We start from the raw sequence: 19,867 nt of genomic DNA, 5'->3' as shown, positions 1-19,867 counted from the left end.
TATATATATAATTATTACAATTATTATTGTTATGCGACACGTGTAATAATTATTAAATTGCATAATATATTTTTCATATTTTTTGTTGTTGTAAATTATAGAAAGATATAATGCAAGAAAACCATTGAAGGAACCGAGGATGTTTGAACTGGCGGAAAAACCGGTATGCCATACCCATATAAATTACTGAAGATATCGAAATATAAGCTCTCCATATACATTTTACGCTCCCGTAATTACGTTTAAATTGGCACAGATTGTAGAAGCGAGCCAAATGACACTGCCACAAAAAATTGTCGACGAACGCCCGATATTTATCCCAGCTGGACTTCAAGATGAGATCGTGCTATACGAAACTAACAAAGCGATAGAGGGAGAATAAATGATAGAATACACTTAGTAAAAGAAAAATTATATGATCGAAATCCATTTATATATTAATAATTTTAGATACTTTTTTTGGAATGATACGGATTGTAGAATTTTGTAAAAATTTCACACAAAATTTTTTTATTCCCTCATGTAAAAAGATTATTTTTTCTAGGATCATGTAAGAGCGCGAAATAGTAAAACTTTTACAAAAGTAAAAACAAATGACATGTGTGATGCCAAATTGGAGTTATTAAACATTTTATTATTAATTAAGAGAAATTTCCAGAGTACACAAGACTATCTAATAAAGTCGATTTGGAACATTCGTGGTCTGCTTGCTGGAACAAAAATATTGGCTCGTACTTTACGAATGCACAGTTCTGCGAGATCGCGTAAGAATATTGCACATCGCCGTCCGAGATCCGTTTACGTTAAAGGGCGTAAACAGCGCTCAAAGGTATTCATTGGACTCACTCCGCATTGCTCGATCTTAATATTATATACCCTACAAACGCGATACTATATGCTAGTATTTTATTTATAATAATATATATATTTATATATATATATATATATTTATATATTATATATGTATACGGTATTATCTAAATGCTACTTCATACAAATTTCAAGGTACAGGAAGTATCTACAAGTTAGTGTCTACCATATAATTTACGTACTACTTCTCGATGAGTAGTATTAATCTACGTTTACGGAATCTCTAGAATTACAATATCATAGAATTACAGCTCTATGATTTTGCGATTAAATCAACGGCGTACAGAAACCTCATCGTTATCTCATACCCAATGCAATAAATATAATATGAAATAAATATATGGATTATAGTTTCAATGTGTCAATCGCGCGGGACTATGGGGACAATATAATGTCTTAAACGTTAACATAGATATGCATTATCGATTACAGTTAATAATACTGGCAGCTTAAAATACGTACCAATTACACTCAACCTAATCGGACGCGCGAAAGTAGAGAGTGCCACGTGCGTAATTCATATATATATTTCAATTAAATTTAAAATATTGCTTTAATTAGGAAACTAATAATCGTTTATACCGATATCAAGAATTGTCAAACGATTGAAAGAGACTATCAATTATTCTTACACGATGCTGGCACTCGCTACCGATCGTCGTACAAGTTCCCTACGTTACTATTCAATATTAAGCAAAATTCTTGTTTTCGCGATAGCTAACGTAAATTCGTTCACAACCATTGCGAATCGAATTCCTAATCCGAAAAATTATTGTGATACCACGGACGTCTCATCATCGCGCCTGACCAACGCGTCGTTGCTGACTACGTAAATACAATAGCAAGTTTAATTATTTATTATCGTCGTCGCGCGCGCCCGCGCGACACGAACAAGGGAAATTAAGTAACAGATCACAGGTGAAACTAGGCTATCTCTGTAACAAATTAATATCACATGAAAAAATATGTATCGGTTGCATTCTATCGCAAAATTCTCCCGCGAATGTGTCGCTAAGGACTGTCGGACGGATGACTCGGATGACGAGCCACCGATGATTCAGATTGGTTGACTTCAATCATCTTTCCCCCTCTATTCTTTAGTCGTGTTCATTATCGTCACTCGCATCTCTCTGCAGAAAAGCGCGTTATCACCTACGACTCGTGATTCTTTTTTACGAGATTACACAGAACCTTCGCCAAAACAGCGATTATCTCATCCAATACTCGTAATAGATGCCGATTCAATTTACTATTGTAAATTACTTACCCTCGCTTATTGATCTAAACCTAATTAATTACTTATCAATGACGACGGACAACTAAACCCTGACTAAATGATTACGATTAGAAGTAAAGTTTGGCATTTTCCTCGCGCTCGCTGCGCGCCCGGCTTTTTATATCTTCTCTCCTTCGAGTGGATATTAGGATTATTTTTATTGTAGCTTCCAGCTGACGCCATGTCGGGCCGTTTCTATTCTCGTTACACCCTCCGTTAAACCTAAGTACGTACATTACTTCCTGCTTCCTTTCTTACTTAAATAACCGTTTTGTAAAGCAGCGTTTCTGATCCCATCTAAATAGTTTCTTTCGTAGAATCCACGTGACCGCGGACTTGAGGAACAACCTTTGTAATAAGTTGACAAAATCAACCGAGTAAGGCGTTCTCGCGTATACTTTTTCGAATCGTTGATCTCGAATTCATTATCTTTCGTGAATCTTATTACCACTGCGCCAAATTTGTATTTGTACCAGATAATATCGCATCTCGAGACTTTCTATTACGATGCTTTTGAAGTCGCAAAGTTCGTCCGTATCTCGTGCCGCGATGCATGCATCTGCTTATGAGGTAGGTTTGCGCGATGTTTTCGAGGAAGACGAAGCATATTCAACGATCTTTACGTTTACGAATCCGGATACGTAATCCCTATCGATTCTAATTCTATTGTGAAACGGAAGCTTGGACTCGAATACAGACATGCAAAATTAAATTGTTATCGAAAAGACGACGGTGGAACGTTATGAAAAAGTTTTCCTTCATTCGGAGCGAACTTGAGATTCTTCATGCATACTTTAACACCGACTTCTCTCACAAATTGCACAAACCCGGATGTCCTCGCCTGATCGATCGTATTGTGTATCGTTAAGTAGCTTCTCTCAGTCACTGTTTATACTTTTGTACTGTATTCGTACTTTCCCCTGTAACATTCTATGACGGAAGCGGTTTATCCCGTCGATGCCATTATTGTCCATTATCTCTGGCGCTCTTCGTGCGGAATTCGATTCGCTCAACCGAAATACGAATTGATACGGAGAATCTCGGAGGAAGTCAATCACGTATCATTCGTGGACAACTCGAAAGACTCTCATCGCATGGAGAAACAATACTATCCGACATTCCGTTTACTGTATCAAGCTCATTCATTGCCAAACCGCGCGCTTCGGCGGGAAAAAAAGCAGATTATCAAAAGAGGTACAGCACCTTAAATGGCGCTACGATAGATGCGCTACAAAAGCTGAACTATGACTGGATGCAGGAGACACATGTGCTCGGCACCGCGTATCGGAAGACGATTCACGCTGAAATGACGGACCATTTCCGGTATATTCTCGAACGGCTTGCTGAATTGTCCCAAGATGTAAGCGTTTAACTCTTCATTCTTTTGGATTCGCATATGCATGAAACCCCGAGCGCTCCTGAAAAAGATCAGAATAAAATAATTATACTGCTCATCAAAGAAAAGTTCGCCAATTATCAAATATAAAAACTTTAATTTACGTGACACTTACTTTAAAGACAGAGAATAATCCTGTTTGGTCGATTCGCTGTTTCTCACCAAATAGCTTCCTTCCTGATGAACTCGCAAGAGACCTTCCGCCTCGATGCGCGTGATGGAGCCGTGATACCACCTGGATAACAAATCTCTAGTCAACTATCACTCTCGTAAGTTAATTTGCCCGCGGGATTTTACAGTCGCGAAAACATTTCGCGAGAAATGCCTTCACTTCCAAGAAAAAATAGGAACACACAAGAGAGGACAAGAGCGCGTAACTTTAAAGCTGTTAATGAGCTCATTAGTGATTCTCAAGTCAAGATAATTTTACCGCCGTGTCAAGACTCGAGAAATTACGACGAAAAGCGTCTGACTAGTCTCGGTATACCCACCCTTGTCTCTCCAAAGGAAGCTCCACGTCCACCAGATCGGCCGATATCCGAGCGGTACTAATCTCCAGCGGTAAACCGAGGCTCAAGCCACCAGGTTTCTTCGGCGCCAATAAACCACCGCACGGAATTCCGCAGCTCGTCCCCGCCGCGTTTCCACCAGCATCCAGATTCAGAGTCATCTTCGGGCGCGACAGACCGCCGCCTGAAATGAGTCATCCGACAGTCAGACGCATCGTGGTGCTCCCACCAGTAAACACAGATGATATACCGGCATGTATAGAGTTGCCGGCAATCTCTCTCTCTCTCTCTCTCTCTCTCTCTCTCTCTTTCTCTCTCTTGCGACGGGGGTTTACTATCCCTTAATAATTGCTACAAATCAGAACTTGGATACGCCGAATAACGGGCAGATTAAGCTGCGTCATCTATAGGAAATTGTTATGGCATTGTTGACGTAGTTTTGTTATTACTCTTATCTACCCTTGCATAAGGATAGTGTGAGGGGTTGAGATTAGAAATTAGGATACAATGCGATACTGTTATTCAGCATCAAATAATAATTGATATCATATAAATAATGATAGACGATAAATACTTCTAATACTATGAAAATAATACCGTGGCATATCGTTGTTAAATTAACACTAGAATTAAATAGAGTGGTAGCGTATAATAATTTGCATAACATAATATATTTTGAAAAAATTAATATTAAAAATTGCTTTTCCTAAAACAATTTTTACGTACATTTTCCGAAAATGGTGGGCTGTTCTGTCACACGCACATAAAGCATTTATTTTAATCCAATTTTTTATAGTTGTAACTTTTTAATTTTATACAGTTGTACATTTTTGCTGTTGTAATATCAATGTGACGAAAACTCTTCGCAGACAATAATGATCAACGAAGGACACTTCGTGTCCTTGGGAGCGCCCCTGAATACGGCGGTAGGGCGCTAATTTCATTTGTTGGCGCAATCTCTTAGCGGTTGACTTCTCGGACGCGGTACATGATGCAGGTACAATAAAATTGCTCTGACAGGTGTAACGTCGAGTTAGTCTCTTTTGTAGCTTAATGTGCTCGGAGAGCACGCCGAAGTGGTCTCTTCTGACGAATATGCAGATGTATAGGATGCCTCAGCAGAGCCCGGATGAATTAAAAGCGAGATATCTAAAGTTACGGAATTAGTTGGCATTAAAAAGTTTCAACGAATTTTGTGCCTAGAGAAAACAAAATCTATTATATATATATATATGTATAATTTTAATTCACACACACAATTTTACTTTTATGAAAATTTTATTCAAATCTTATAAAATGATGTATTATAATATTTAATATAAGAAATTAAATGCATTCGGCAAGTAATTATCTTTACTAAACTTTTAGCTAAGAAAAAATTTTTCTCAGCTCACTTCAAAAATTTTTCAGATATATAACTTAGAATAAAAAAAAAATATTTGCTTCTGGAGCATCCTATACACGCACATCAAATTACAGCGAAAGGAAGACCCACAAGACCATGGCTATCTCTCACGCGCCATTTCTATTCAATCCCTTTTTGTGAAACACAGGTTTCGGGAATGGTTAAACATTAACGGCGGCGAACGGCTAGCGTTACTCGACGAGATTGCGTGGGTCTGTATTATTAAATTCAATCTGGCGATCGGCTGAGCAGATTTATGTTTCTTTCCTTTTCCCTGGAACAACGGTGTAAACGGTTCTTCCTCTCACCTTCTTTGTCTTTGCCAAAATCTTCCTTCCGCCCGTTCTTTGTACATCGCCCAACCCATAGGTAATCTCTCGTCCTGACACTCGTATCCTTATTCTCTCCCCCAGACTGTTTTAATATCCGTCTCTGACGGAGATACGTCTCAATCAATTTCTTCACGGACTTTCCGACTGTCGCGCATTCCCGCGGGAAATGGGGAGACGTCGAGACGTCTCTGTACCGGATCGTACAGAGGCACGAGTCGAGAACACGAGTAAACTCCTCCGCCGTGATCATCATATATGAATTCGTAGCAACGCTTGTTTGCATTAAGACCTTACTCACTCCCTTGTGTGTGAGCTTTGAAGAGGGATGTTTTGAAGCGCCGTGCAGAGAAAACAGAGCGATAGTTGTGCGTGCGACGATCGAGAGTCAGAGAAGAGAAATAGCGTGTGGACCGAGAGAAGGCGAAAAATATTCCTTCGACACGGGACACGCAAGAGGCGTCACCGCAGACACGTCTCCGGGGAAATTCGTGGTCACGAACGAAGCTCTGAACTGACGGGGGACGGGGGACGCACGGGAAATCTCGCAGGTTTCCGCCGCGATGCGCGGAACGTCGTATCGTCACGGATGGCGAACGGAACTTTTAATTCCCCGCAAAAATCAGGACATATTGACGACGACGTTCCGCCGGATGTCGAAGAGTCGGGACGGTTTCCCGAGATAACTCCGGAAAGTCGAGCAATCCCCGCGCCAGCGATTCGTATTTATTGCCAGGCAAAGGAGATGGAGGGTGGAACCCGCCGTAGAGATTTACGACACCGGTGAATTTACGGCCTCGGGGAGCCGGCATGTCAAACGCGCCTGGAAAGGAGTCAATGGCGATTCCATTGAGTGGCAAGACGCTATTAAATAGAGGATGACACCTTATGACGGAGCAGCCAGTGTCGCCGATGCGAACGATGTGGCTTTCACAAGGAGAACTTTGCAAACTTTGAACGAGCGAAAAGAGACGTATTGGTCGGAATAAAATTTGTGATTTTGACGAATTGTTGAAATCTATCGCGTTCACGTTACAATCCGCGGCGCCTTCATATTATAAGCGTAAAAATATTCGCGTCAAAACTCTAAAACTTTCAGAAATTCTCGCGCATGAATTGACCGCAGATGGAGGAGGTCTCGAGAGCTGCCGAGTCACGATGATTTCGCAATCTTGAAGACTCGCTACGTCTTTGGCTTATATCGCATCGTTACGAGGCAGCTCCGTTCTCCCCCAAAGAAATTTCGCAATGGTGCCGAAATACCCGAACAACAGATGTGAGATGCCGTTGTCTGGATAGGCCTCGAAGATATCCGCCGACAGATGTTGCAGTTACACGCCCTTGAGCTCTTCTATCCCTCCGTCGACGGGCCCTTATCGACGCGGTGGCAAACACTTCGAACCTGCTCGGAATGGTTGATACGTCCGCGATCCTCATGAAATATGAAGTACAATAGACGTATATCAGACGTTTCCATCAGACGATTCCAATGGTTCTTTTCGTACAATTTGTCCAAAGATCACCGACATTTCGGTCTATGTTACTGGCTGTAACATTCATTATTTACGAAATAACTTGCTCTGGGACGTTCATTTTTTATCTACGTACTAACATTAGGAAACAAGTTATTAACAAACCAGCTAACAGTGGTTGAGTTCATATTTATGATACTAAAACCGCTCACAAATTATTTAATACTAATTAATTTGAATTATTATTTCACTGATATTTAAAGAAGATTTATTGCGCAAAATTAAAATAATTAAATTCCTGATTATGTATGTAAATTAAATGCGCATGTAAAATAGTTTAACTTGATTATCATTTTTAATTAACTTAATCAATCTTTCGTCGAGCATAATCATTAAGATGTATCGATATAATGCGCTAGTAGAAAATCCTAGAAATGGTCAGACGAATACCGGTTTGTATCAAAGTGACATTTTGGGTCGGTACCAAATGGATAATAGCAGACAGTCGCTACGGTGACATCAGGCAAACGGTACGTGGCTAGATTTTTCAAAGATTTAGGATAAAACTGCGTTTACTTCGTAGTCGAGACTTTGTCTTCATATGAAGTTTCGTGTATACTATGAGCGTTGTCGCCTGCATTCATGACAAAATCTTCTCACCGACCGAGAATTGAGAAACAGAACGCACAGTGGTACATATGCAATTTGCAAGCTTTTCTAAAATTCACAAGCTGTGAAAATTCGTCGAGAACAGGAGTGGTTTTTAAAAAGCTGTATTCGTAAAAAGCTAGGAAAATTAAAGTTTGTCGAGCTTCTACGATGTTTTAATTTTGCTTCGTTAGCGAGCATAGAGCATGCTGCAACCGAAATAATTTGCAGTTATTCAATTTTATATAATTACGTAAATATGATAATATATAATAACAATTCAAGCATACAGTGTCCCTTCATTGTTTAACGAACTATAAAAATTCTAATTACGTCGCGTTACATCCGCAATACTAATTCGAATTTATTTCTGGAATCTGACATAACAGCTTTAAAGCGAAATCTTTAAATGCGACCATTCGTGTAATAATTTGGCCAACTACCAAATGACCGAGTGCGCGATGTTGACTAAAGTGTACGTGATTTGTATTTACGAAGAGGTATATACATATGTGTATAACGAAATTGCGGATGCTTCCATGTTGGGGACAAAGTAAACAGGACAGTTTGCGACAAACGAATTCGGAGCCATCGCAAATTCTTGAACGTAACGAAAACATACAACGGCGGAATCATAGATATCTACTTTATAACTCACATATTGCCAATTTGATAGAATCAAACGTATTCTACGATAACTACAAAAAAAGTGTATATATTGAAAGTATATTCTTTGCTATGAAAAGATAATATCTGCTTTTAAGAATACGATTTCAAAAATTTCATAATCCAAGTTTATATAAGTAAATCAGATATACTCGTATATTTTCTTTGTGAGATAACATCTTTTTCTTCTTTCTCTTTTCTTTTTGAGCATTTATTTTTAAACGACAAAAATAAACTGTCTCTAACAAATACACATGCATTTTCATGATGTAATAATAAAACTTTTTGAAGAGAGATTGCAGTTGGTAGAGAATGCAACGCGAAAAAACAGAAATTCTGATGCAAGTTACACTCAACAACTTCAATTGTAAACAACTGGAAAGAATTGTTTTATCTTGTGTTTTGTGTACTCTTCTTCTCTGGTTAGCCAAATCTTTCTTATAGCCACCGAAGTGAACCGAGCCAGATATCACCGCGTCGATGCACTTTTTTGCCTCCCTCCTCCCTTTTCTGCAGCTCGTTAACGATCGCCATCAGCTAGGAGAGAGTTCACGTTGCCGGCTCCTAAATGGCCTACGCGCAAGACAAATCACGTCCTCGCGATTGCGAGTGTAAATTTTTTCGACGTCGAGAATCGCAAACGTCCTAACATAATATCCTCACGTGATTCGTACGAACGTTGAATATATTCATCGTCGAGATACGTGAGCAAGAACCACGATGCAGCTATCTCATTTTTGCACGATTTTCCACAAGACAATGTCTACCTTCTTTACATTCGATTTGTATTTCAGCAGATTTAATAATGTAGCTTTACGAAAGAGTTCGTTTTGACGATGACGTTTAAAAGAGATGATCGAAAAAGGGGCAGTGCAAACTTGTCGCAAGTAGGGCGTAGTGCTCGCATACATCGACAAACCGTATACGAGCATGCACACGAACCTGTCGTGTGGGAAGTTGGAAAAAAGTCACAGCTTTACATTTCATCCTCCGTTCCCATCTCTAGTACATTATGAACCGGCACAAGCCAATGGCTTTTATCTAAGAGCACAATACGCGAACTGTTCTCCTTCCGTTGGTTGGTCGTTCGTCGACGTTACCGAAACGTAAAAAAGATGTACCGAAGAAGAAATCTATTTATTGTTAGACTCCCTGTTTCCGGTCGGTGCGTCACCCACTGTCTTCGAAAAAGTAGATAAAGACATTCAACGCTCAGACTTAAAAAAAATCATAAGACTTGAGAACATAATTTAATAATTTTATAAATTAAAATAAACAATTTTATTATTTTAAGAGAATTATTATCTTGGTAATTGAGATAATTATTAACGAAATGAAAAAGGCAAAAGAGAGACAGTTCGTTTTGTTAAAAACAATTTAATTGTCTTCAACAAAAACAAAACAAACTGTCTGCGATACTATTTATAACATTAATAGACAAAAATATATATATATATGTAGAAATGAGTTAAAAATTGTATCGCCTCATCGGTCAAGATGTCTTATCGTGATCGATAAGCTATTCGCATCGACAAACCAATAAGACGATCTATGTGCGATAATAGAAAGCGAAGAAACCGATCGATCACTTCCCACCGACGAGTCTCCGACTCCCAAAAAAATGATTGTCGACAACTGGACGCAAAAGAAATATATCTTTGAGGAAATCTGGTTCTGATCACGTGCTAACGCGCTCTACATCTCATTGCCTCACGTCGCCCTTTTTCCCCGCTCCCTCTTCAAAACGTAATTTACGAATCCGAATCGGCCGACATCCATCAACCGGAAAAAGTATTACAGATCTCGATCTCTCACACTCGCAGCTGACTGCCGAATAGAGATGCAGGATATATTGCAGGAGAGAATGTATATGCGTTCTGCATTATTTACGCAATAACACGTGTCACAGAATTTTCTTATTTACAATTAAATAACATTTTAATTCCACGGATTTATTCATGCATGCTTCGTATTCATCAAGTTTTTCGTCATATGTGCGCAACATTTTGTGATTACACGTTGCAAGCGAGTATACAGTTTTTATCGTTGTTATTAAAGCATTCTGCGTAGAACTGTCCGGGGACTCCGGGAGAGTTTTTATTGTCTCTCGTACATTCAGCAACGAAAAATGCATCATCGCGTGAAATGTTCGGTCAATCGCGATTGAAATAGTTTGTACATATACATAGATATACGAGTATGCAGTACGACAACTGCATTTTCGTTATCTGGTAAACGGAAACGACCGTCTCGACATTCGTGTGTACGTTGCGCACATTCACGTATTCGCCCGCGCGTTGATTAAACTTCGTGTAGGCGACGGCTATTTATTCATATTTTCGACGTACGTGATAGTTGCTCAAAGAACGGTTGTAACTGAGTGACGTGACTGGGCTTTTATCAGCAGGATCGAATGCGTTCATCGTATATGTTTTATTCTCGATTCGTTTCGCATTGCGTTTCACTGACGAACGTGTTTCGCCAGATAAATATACGTACTTGTGTTAAACAAGCAATGGAGAGATTTGATTCTACGAGAGATCAAGTTACCTTATGCGGTGTAATCTGCATTTTATTTGATTTATGATATTTTTCAAATTTTTAAATTATCTCAAATATTTTTACGCGGTTGCATAATATCTCAAGAAGAATTAATAATAACTTGTCCTGTGATCAACGGCACGACGAAGCTTGCAAAGTGATAATCGTCGCGCATTAAATCACTCGGCCAGCGACGCTAAAGCGAGTCGTGCTTTACAGCCCGGGGCCGTAATTGATTAAATAAATCCGCGTCGGCGTATCTCACGATGCGGGGAATCACTCGTCGCTGGTATACGCGCCGTATATTTTCCCCGGGCAGAAAAAAGAACAGTTTCTAAGGACCCATAACTTTTAGCAAAACGGATTTACCGGGCATTTCGTGCCGTTATTGACATTCGAGAGACCGACGATAAAAATAGTTGCTTGCTTTCCTCTCTCTCTCTCTCTCTCTCTATCTCATCTTTCTCTCTTTGTTTCATCTTTCTCTCTCAACCTCCCTGTCGCCCACATTATCGTGTCTCTTCTCTCCGCTGCCTCAACCCAGCAGATCCATACATCAGCGCACGTGAGCCCAAGCCTAACCTTCGTGTACTGCAGCATTTACCCTCCCTTACATTTACCCCTGCAGGTCGGCCCCGCAACTCTCGGCCGTAGGCGCGAGAGCTCGTTCTCGAAGCTCTCTCTTGCATTAGAGCTCTCGCAATTTGGGAACTAGGAGGGTAAACGACGCGCGTTCAAAGTCCCATCAGGACGGACGATAGAGCTTCGAGGGATAACCGGAGAGGGTGCCCGATGTGGCAGCGGTGGCTTAATCACCCGACTAATTCCGAACGTTTCGCGGTGCATTGCATGACTCGCATCGAACGAGATTCACTCGCTGGCGATAAATTATTGATATCGTATAACTTATACTATTAATGCGATTTAAATAACACCGTTGTTTGCTACTTCGATACCACTTGATAGATTATACAGTTACTATGCATTAGCAATTTCTGCTCGTTCGCTAATTATAGCTATTATAGCTTAGTCATCTTATAAATGGCATATAATTATATATCTCATTACAATGGTTTTATTATCATGTTTTAATATAGTTCTGTCATTTAGTCACATATTTATTTAAATTACATTTTATGTTGTTCATATTATGCGGTGCAGTATGGATAAGTATATTATTATTATATAATATGTAATAATATATAATGCACCAATAAATGTTGTATATCTCTCTCTTCAAGAGATAAATATATAAACGATGGTATCACACGATTGTCAAAAAGACGTGTATTTGTAGTGAACATTTAATCATTGAGAGCAGCTAAGTGAGGCTTAACGATGTTAGCTGTTGTCTGGAAGGTTCACAACGATCAGCATTAAATTACGGTAGCCCCTGCGGCCCTGATGAGTACTTAGTTTACCTTGAGGTGCTGAAAGTACCGTTTTTATCGCTTTAATGGCTAGACGCTCGATTAAGAAGAAAGGTAAACCCGGATCGTTCCTCCGTTGGCTTCCATTTACGTTAATTATCATTAAAAAAATCTTGATATAAAATTTCATTCATTCGAGAACGAATGCTTGGTTGTCGTATTTATATATGTATAACTCAAAATACATAAAAATATAATCGTCATTTATACTTATATATTTTGCGAAAATTTGCTACGATTTTTGTTTTAATGTGATGATACACAAGTCAGTGAAAACTCACCAAATAAAGAAGGTGGCTCGACGTCGCGTACCGAAAGACTGGAGGACGCCTGAGATGCGCTGGATTCAATGCTCTGAGTACATCTGAGGCGCTTTCTGAGTTTCGGCATGTCGAAGGGCAGATCCCTCAAGTCTACACTGGTCGCGCTTCCGGATGTAGTGGCGTCCTGTTGCATTAGCAACCGTCTTCTACGAAGCTTTGGCATGTCAAAGGGCAAATCCGACAGTTCCGGCTCGTTGTCGACAAGATTGATATTATCTAGCTGCGGCTTCAACAAGTGGAAGCCGAAAGGTTTGCACTTGATACCCGCGCGGGACTCGATCGAAATACCGCTGTCTGATCCTTGGATCTCCGCGTCGCCCGACGACGACGACTGTAGTGCCAGATTAATGAGATTTTTATTCTGCGGTGTTCGCCGCTTCTTGAAGGATGTGTCCATGGGCGAGGTGACCGCGTTTGTATTGGCCGCGTTCGTATTGTTACCCGCGGTGACGTTGTTCTCCGTGATGACGTTCTCCTCAGGTGAGGCCTTTTGCGAATTATTGTTGCGATTGTTATCGGAAGTCTCCGAGGCCGGTTCTTGCGACGACTTGTCGGAGATCGGCGAGAGAATGTGCAACTTGGTGGCGTGATGGGTCAGAAAGCCCGAAAGCGACGGTTGATGTTGGTGATGATGGTAGCAGTTGCTGCCGCCGCTATCCGAGCTATGGGAACTCAAAGACCTGGTGCTGTGTCGACTGTCGGAGCTACTGGTTGACCGGTTGCCTTCGCTGGTACTGCTTCTGATAGATTCCATGCTGCCGCCGCTACTGCTGGTCGCCATACTCTCGGTGCTGGAGTAGCCGATCCGGCGTCGCGATGTGCGCAGCTTGAACTCCAAGAGACCGGCATCTCGTCGCGCTGGTCGCACGAGATCGCTCTCCGCTTCGTGAGGCCTACCCTTGAACTCCATTATCGGTCTGCTCTCGCGAATCAGACTGCGCGGCCGTTGCCGCTCTTCTCGGGGCCTATCTTTAAACTCCAAAATAAGTTCCTTGTCGAATCGACGACCCTGCGAAGAGTCGATGTTCTCCTGAACAAAAGTCTTCGGCCGACTCTTGATCTCGAGAATGCTGCCCTCGCTGCTCTGTGGCGAGTCCTTAGCGCGCAACGACGACTTCACCGGCAGCCGCATATCCTTCAAGCGAGGATGATCGGGCTGCGACGGAAGATTCGGCGCGCTGCGAATATTCAGTAGCAAATGATCTCGATTCCCGTGAAATTTCGCAGGTAAAGGCGCGGTCGATGGTGGCGATGGCGTATAATCGCGCGCCGGTAATCTCGGCGATCCCGTTTTTTCATCGCTCGAATTAATTTGGAGGGACTCGATATCCTGGGACAAAGTGGATATATTGTCTGATTGCTGCTGCTGCTGCTGTTGTTGTTGCTGTTGCTGCTGCTGTAAGCGGCTCGGAATCGGTTTTGGGCGGAGAAGTACGACTTTGCGTCGATGGTCCTTGCTTGATTGCGACTGGCCGGTATAAGGAAGTGGTTGCACAAGCTGCTGTTTCGACGTGTCTGTCGACGAACTTGTTCTGCTCGCGAGCGCGACGCTGCCGCTCCGTATCTGCGTTATTCAAATTTGATTTTCACAAACATAATTACGGCACATTTATATTAAGTGTCAAATAAAGCGAGCTTGATGCTTTACCGGAGCAATATGATGCTTATAGAAAAAAAAATTGAACAAACGACAGAAGAATTTTTAAGTACAAATTCTACAAACGCATTCATAATTTAATATAAAACTTAAAAATAATATTCGAGATATTTTAATAATCGCTCAAAATTTGTAGGTATACGTACCTGAGAGTGCAGTACCGCATGATTGGTTATGCGATCGAGATCGTCGAGATCATCGTCGGATCGATTGACCTTGCAATCGAAGGCCGTTTCGTAGAGGTGGCGTTGCCTGGCCATTCCTTCCTCGTCCTCGTCCTCGAGCTCCGCGTCCTCTTCCTCCTCCTCTTCCCCCTCGTCCTCACCCTCCACGTCGTCCTCGTCCTCGACGAGTATCGGCTGCGGATCTATCCTTCGTGTACGTCGTAGTTTGCGCACCTGATGCCGCGTCACTTGCGGCTGCCGTCGTTCTAGCTCATCCTCCTCCTCCTCGGGCGATGCGACGCACGTGCAAACGGCGGTGGGCAAATCATGGCTCAGTAGTCTATGAGGTGGCATGAGGGTGTGATCCCACTCGGTGATGATACACGACGAGAGGATCTCGCCTCTGACTGGGACAGCATGCTCGTTCCCCGATGTGGGGCTCACCAGATCCTGGCTCCGATAGTACGGCGGTGGCGGCGGCGGTGGTGGCGGCTGCTGTTGTTGCTGATAATGCCGTGGTTGCGATGAGTAGGAGCCGCCATCACCCGCTACCGAGTTCCTCTTCGGTATACCGGGTGTACGTGAACGCTCGCCCGGTACATCGAGGCTGACGCTTTTCCGGTACTTGTTCGGCTGCGACTTGGATAGTTGCTCCGGTACCTTGAAGAGATCGCCGTAGTAATACGGCGACGGATGACGCACCGGTTGGTTGGATTCAGTCGGGGATTGATCAGTGAGATGTACCAAAGCGACACAGTCAACGAGTAAGCCGTCGGTCGACGTTAAAGTATCCCGATCCGCCGACGGGGCGCGAGTCGAGGAGGAAGCGTAGACGCTGTTCTTCCGTTTTCTGACGTTAACGAGCTCTTCGTCGTCCTCGCAGGATGATCCAGACGCTGACGGATCTAAAAAGAGTGATTAAGAAATCGTAAAATGTTAACATCGGCATAATTGTAAGACTTCTGATTAACATAAATATGCTAATAGTTCTTAGTGATCGCGTTATATGCGTGAAAATATCTTGGCTTTAAAAGATCAAGTCTTATCACGTGACAGGAATTTATCAGCTGTAAGCACAGAATTCAGAAGATTTACGCGTAAAAAGATGTCCTAACCATATAAAGCCCACTTTTGCAAAGACGAGAAGCCCGAAAACGGTGCAAAATTTTCATAATCGTTTTGTTGTAGGGGAAGAAACCGGGGTCGTCGAAGAAAGAGAACGAAAAAGCTCACGGGAAAAGCAAAATTGCCTTGAAATGGCAGCCTCGTCTCCTTAAAAATCACTTCCTCCGTCCGTGGGATATTACCGTAATGGTTCCTGGTTTTCTTGCTTGACATGTCCTATCCTTCTCCACCCCCGCGACAAACTACCCCTTTCGTCCTCTTCGTATTCGTCGACCCGTTCGAGCATCGTCTAATGCCTCTTTAGGCTTTACGATCGTGTCATGGCCATTCGCGGCAGCAAAGAAGACGGAGAAGGAGAGATCGAACAAATGGAGGAAGCGCGAAATTACGCCGACACCCGGTACATTATATAAGCAGTGTACACACGCAGGATAGACGAAAGGACTGAAGATAATGGGCGCATTATGCTCGACCAGAGAGGGTCTCGCCGAAATCCTTCCTTGTTCCCTCCCTTCGGGAGGGCGACGAGAGTGTGGCGCGCCGTAAACCATGTTGGTTGCTGCTTCTGACAGGGACCGTCGCGGATATATGAACAAACTTGCCGAACGGAAGAAAAAAAATGATTATCGAAGATCGCTCTGGTTCGTCGCGTCGCCCAGCTAGCGCTGTTCGACCAGACACAAAGGCCCGCAATATCAGAATGCGGATATTTCGCTCGGAATACAATGGGCAGTCTTTTGTCACAAAGTAATTTGTTTTCGATCGATCTCCATGCAAAATATACGAGTAATTATTATACCATATGCGCGTACACAATGTAATTACTTAATGATACATATATTACGCTTTGAGCATTTATCTTGCCATCTGACGCGTTATATTTTATTAATATGTCTAGAGTTAACAAAGGCTCAGCTAACAATTTCGCCCAGTGGCATAATTATCCACATCAAAGATATTACATTGCTACAGTACACTAGATATTTTGTAATTGTTAGACATGAATATACGGCGTATTAATTATGCCTTAGTAAATTGGAGTTTAGTCTTCTTCATCAACACATTTCGACGTAAAATTATATAATAGGCACAGATAAATAAACAATTGTGAAATTATATAAAGTTGTATATATAACTTAAATCACGTTGTACTATATTAAAAAATTATGAATAACTCGAAAAGAACCTACGATTTCGATAGAATGAGCACATTCCCATACGATGCCTGTTACATAAAATCAGTACGGAATTGATCACACGCGGCAGGATATCCTCAATTTCCGGCGCATTTGCCTATCGCGCGAGGGCTTAAATTTCATTCTCCATGGTCAAATACAAAGGAGCGACGCCGAGGAAATCGCGAAGCGCGAAACGGGGAATTAATTCCTGGACAATGAATCCGGGAAATTATCACATGGCTCGCCCGGCGACGCGAAAGGGGGACGAATCGCGATTTCTCTTTTCACCTTCTTCTCTGAATTCGCGGCACATTCTTGTCAGCAAGTGACAAACGACGAAGAAACTCCGAATACCGAGGCTGCGGAAGAAATGGTCCTTGCGAAACCAGACGTTGTCTACGTATTCAAACTTTCACAAAGGAGTAGAATCGCGGGAAGCGACTGATGACCCACCCTCGCCGCAGGAATATAAAACGGGAGCGAAGATCTATTACTTTCTTTCTTTTCATCTGCAGCTACTTTTCCGACATTGTTCGATAAAACTTTAAAATTTTTCACCGTTAAACTTTTAAACATTCAAGAAAATACGGCGGTACGTAGGAAATTAGAGAACGCGATCGCGATCTACAAATTTAATAATAAAGATACGATATCCGAGTGTTGCTGTCTGAAAAAGGAATATTAACGAGAAAACGCAATATTACTTTATCCGAGCGCATTTGGTGTAATATCACGATAAAATTATATCAGAGATAGTATGACGAGGGGAACACAATTCCTCGGAAACAAAAAATAAAATGAAGAAGACTTCCCGTGGGAGTGAGATCGAAGAGAAACATGAATATGTATTTGCATCTGTTTCGTTCATACAACTCGGAAAAGATGTAGGATTAAAGTTCCGAGAGCAAATATATTAAAAGATTGCAATAAGCAAGGAAACGATTTTTGCCTGCTCCATTTCAATATTTGAAGCAATTTAAAAATGAAAAATGTAAATCAAGCAAAAACGTCTCCGTATCTTCATCTTAAGATGTCAAACAAGATTTCTTTTTTTTTTTTTATGTTGTGCGAAAATACGGAAAAAAATTACTTCTGCTCAAAATTAATCTGTGGATCGATAGACATTGATCTCTCATCAAATTAAAGTTCCGAGAGCAAATATATTAAAAGATTGCAATAAGCAAGAAAACGATTTTTGCCTGCTCCATTTCAATATTTGAAGCAATTTAAAAATGAAAAATGTAAATCAAGCAAAAACGTCTCCGTATCTTCATCTTAAGATGTCAAACGAGATTTCTTATTTTGTTTTTTTTATGTTGTGCGAAAATACGGAAAAAATTACTTCTGCTCAAAATTAATCTGTGGATCGATAGACATTGATCTCTCATCAAATTCGATTACTCGCTTGCAAGCAAGAAAAATTGCAATCGATACCAGGTTGCCCATCGAATATACGCACGCAACATACATATAAAGAAATGCTGTACGTTGGCACGTCGCCAAATCGCAGCGATATTGATTACCGATCAATAATCAGATTTGCCAGATATCTGTCGACTGTTCGAAAGGGAGAACAGGAGTTAAAAAATTGATAATCGATCAGTTCGATTAAATTGAGATGGGTTACATTTGAAAAACGTACACGTCCATTTGCGTGTGACGTGAATGGATATTTTAAATTTGTGAGTAAAAAGGATCTATATAATAGAGATTTATATAAGGAAGCTTAGTTCAGTTATTCTATCTTCAGCTGATGAACAAGATATCTGTATGAATTATATAACATTGAATGAATATTGTCTTGAAATTGATATATTTTTTTACAAATATTATTTTATTGAATTATTGTATTACATACAAGAACATAAAGGAAAATAATTAAATTCTATGTAAACTAAGTAAAGACAATAATATAAAACATGCTGGTGTGGGGCTGTAAATAGCTAATTACATAACAGTACGATCGGATGAGTAGATGAGTCAGTAACGGATACTACATGCGAATGAGTGATCGAGTGACAGAAAATGAAAGAGGGTACGCGTATACGGAGTTGGGGGCGACGATACGCTGCGCTGGGGTGGTACAGTGGTGCCTACCCTAATGAATCTATTACTGCCGGTGAGCGACAACCCTCGCCTAGCAATCACTACAGATAACACGAAACGCTGTCGCATGCATCCTGTTTACATGGATCTGCAGATAACGGAGATGAACGTCCGAAACGATCTATCTCAGAACTACATATATAGTACTGGAATCATGTGTAAATTATCAACAAGGACACAAAAGAAACACGCGCGCGATGCCAAAGTTATCTGCATCGATTAAGGTCAGCGGATAACGATGTTATGATATTGCAATCAACTTTCGATTAGAAACACTTCACCAAGATCATGGAACGTGATTCCTAACAACCTACTATCGGGAATCATTTATGAACCTATAACACATGGCTCGCATGCCTATCGACCAAATTAGTTGGAAATAATTAAATGGATAATATAAGCTTGGTTTGATTCGATAATTATCATTCATCAATCAAGTCTCTAAAGCTTTCGAATTTACAAAAAATTTTACATCATTAAACAGATTGCATCTTTTAAAATAATATTAATTAATATGTAAAACATTTTACGAATAATGAGAGATATATTATTAATCTTATTTTTTAAATAAATTTTGTTATATTGGAGCAATTTAAAATAAGATATATAATTACATCTTGCTGTAGATTACGATATTATAGGTATCTCTATTTTGGAAAAAAAAAACAGTATCATTCTAAGAGAATATTATATGTTGATAACATATATTTCCCCGGACTATCCCAGCGTATTCTGTCTTGGGCTCGGTTATATATTCCGGAACACTCGCGAC

General features: G+C 40.9%; 2 protein-coding genes across 2 annotated transcripts in view; one reads left to right on the top strand and one right to left on the bottom strand.

Annotated features, from left to right (window-relative positions):
- The window catches only part of LOC115233013 (glutamine-rich protein 2-like), a 4,511-nt gene extending 4,042 nt beyond the window's left edge, over positions 1 to 469 (top strand). Inside the window, exons 14-15 of the mRNA XM_029803221.1 lie at positions 102 to 163; positions 257 to 469. Of these exons, the coding sequence (XP_029659081.1) occupies positions 102 to 163; positions 257 to 382 (188 nt within the window). The 3' untranslated portion in view covers positions 383 to 469. The remainder of the gene's footprint in view (positions 1 to 101; positions 164 to 256) is intronic.
- A 146-nt stretch (positions 470 to 615) lies between these two features.
- LOC115233012 (nucleolar and coiled-body phosphoprotein 1) lies at positions 616 to 15,587 on the bottom strand. Its single transcript, XM_029803220.1, has 5 exons — positions 14,669 to 15,587; positions 12,824 to 14,429; positions 4,034 to 4,235; positions 3,658 to 3,777; positions 616 to 3,564 (listed from the first exon to the last, which is right to left on the bottom strand). The coding sequence occupies exons 1-5, from the start codon at positions 15,038 to 15,040 to the stop codon at positions 3,375 to 3,377; spliced, it is 2,490 nt and encodes an 829-aa protein (XP_029659080.1). The 5' UTR covers positions 15,041 to 15,587; the 3' UTR covers positions 616 to 3,374.
- Positions 15,588 to 19,867: the final 4,280 nt, after the last annotated feature.

This window comes from Formica exsecta, unplaced genomic scaffold, assembly GCF_003651465.1.
Source record: "Formica exsecta isolate Colony F162 unplaced genomic scaffold, ASM365146v1 scaffold155, whole genome shotgun sequence".
NCBI lineage: Eukaryota > Metazoa > Arthropoda > Insecta > Hymenoptera > Formicidae > Formica > Formica exsecta.
The sequence above is the reverse complement of the archived record's forward strand: the minus strand, read 5'-3'. Positions and strand labels throughout refer to the sequence as shown.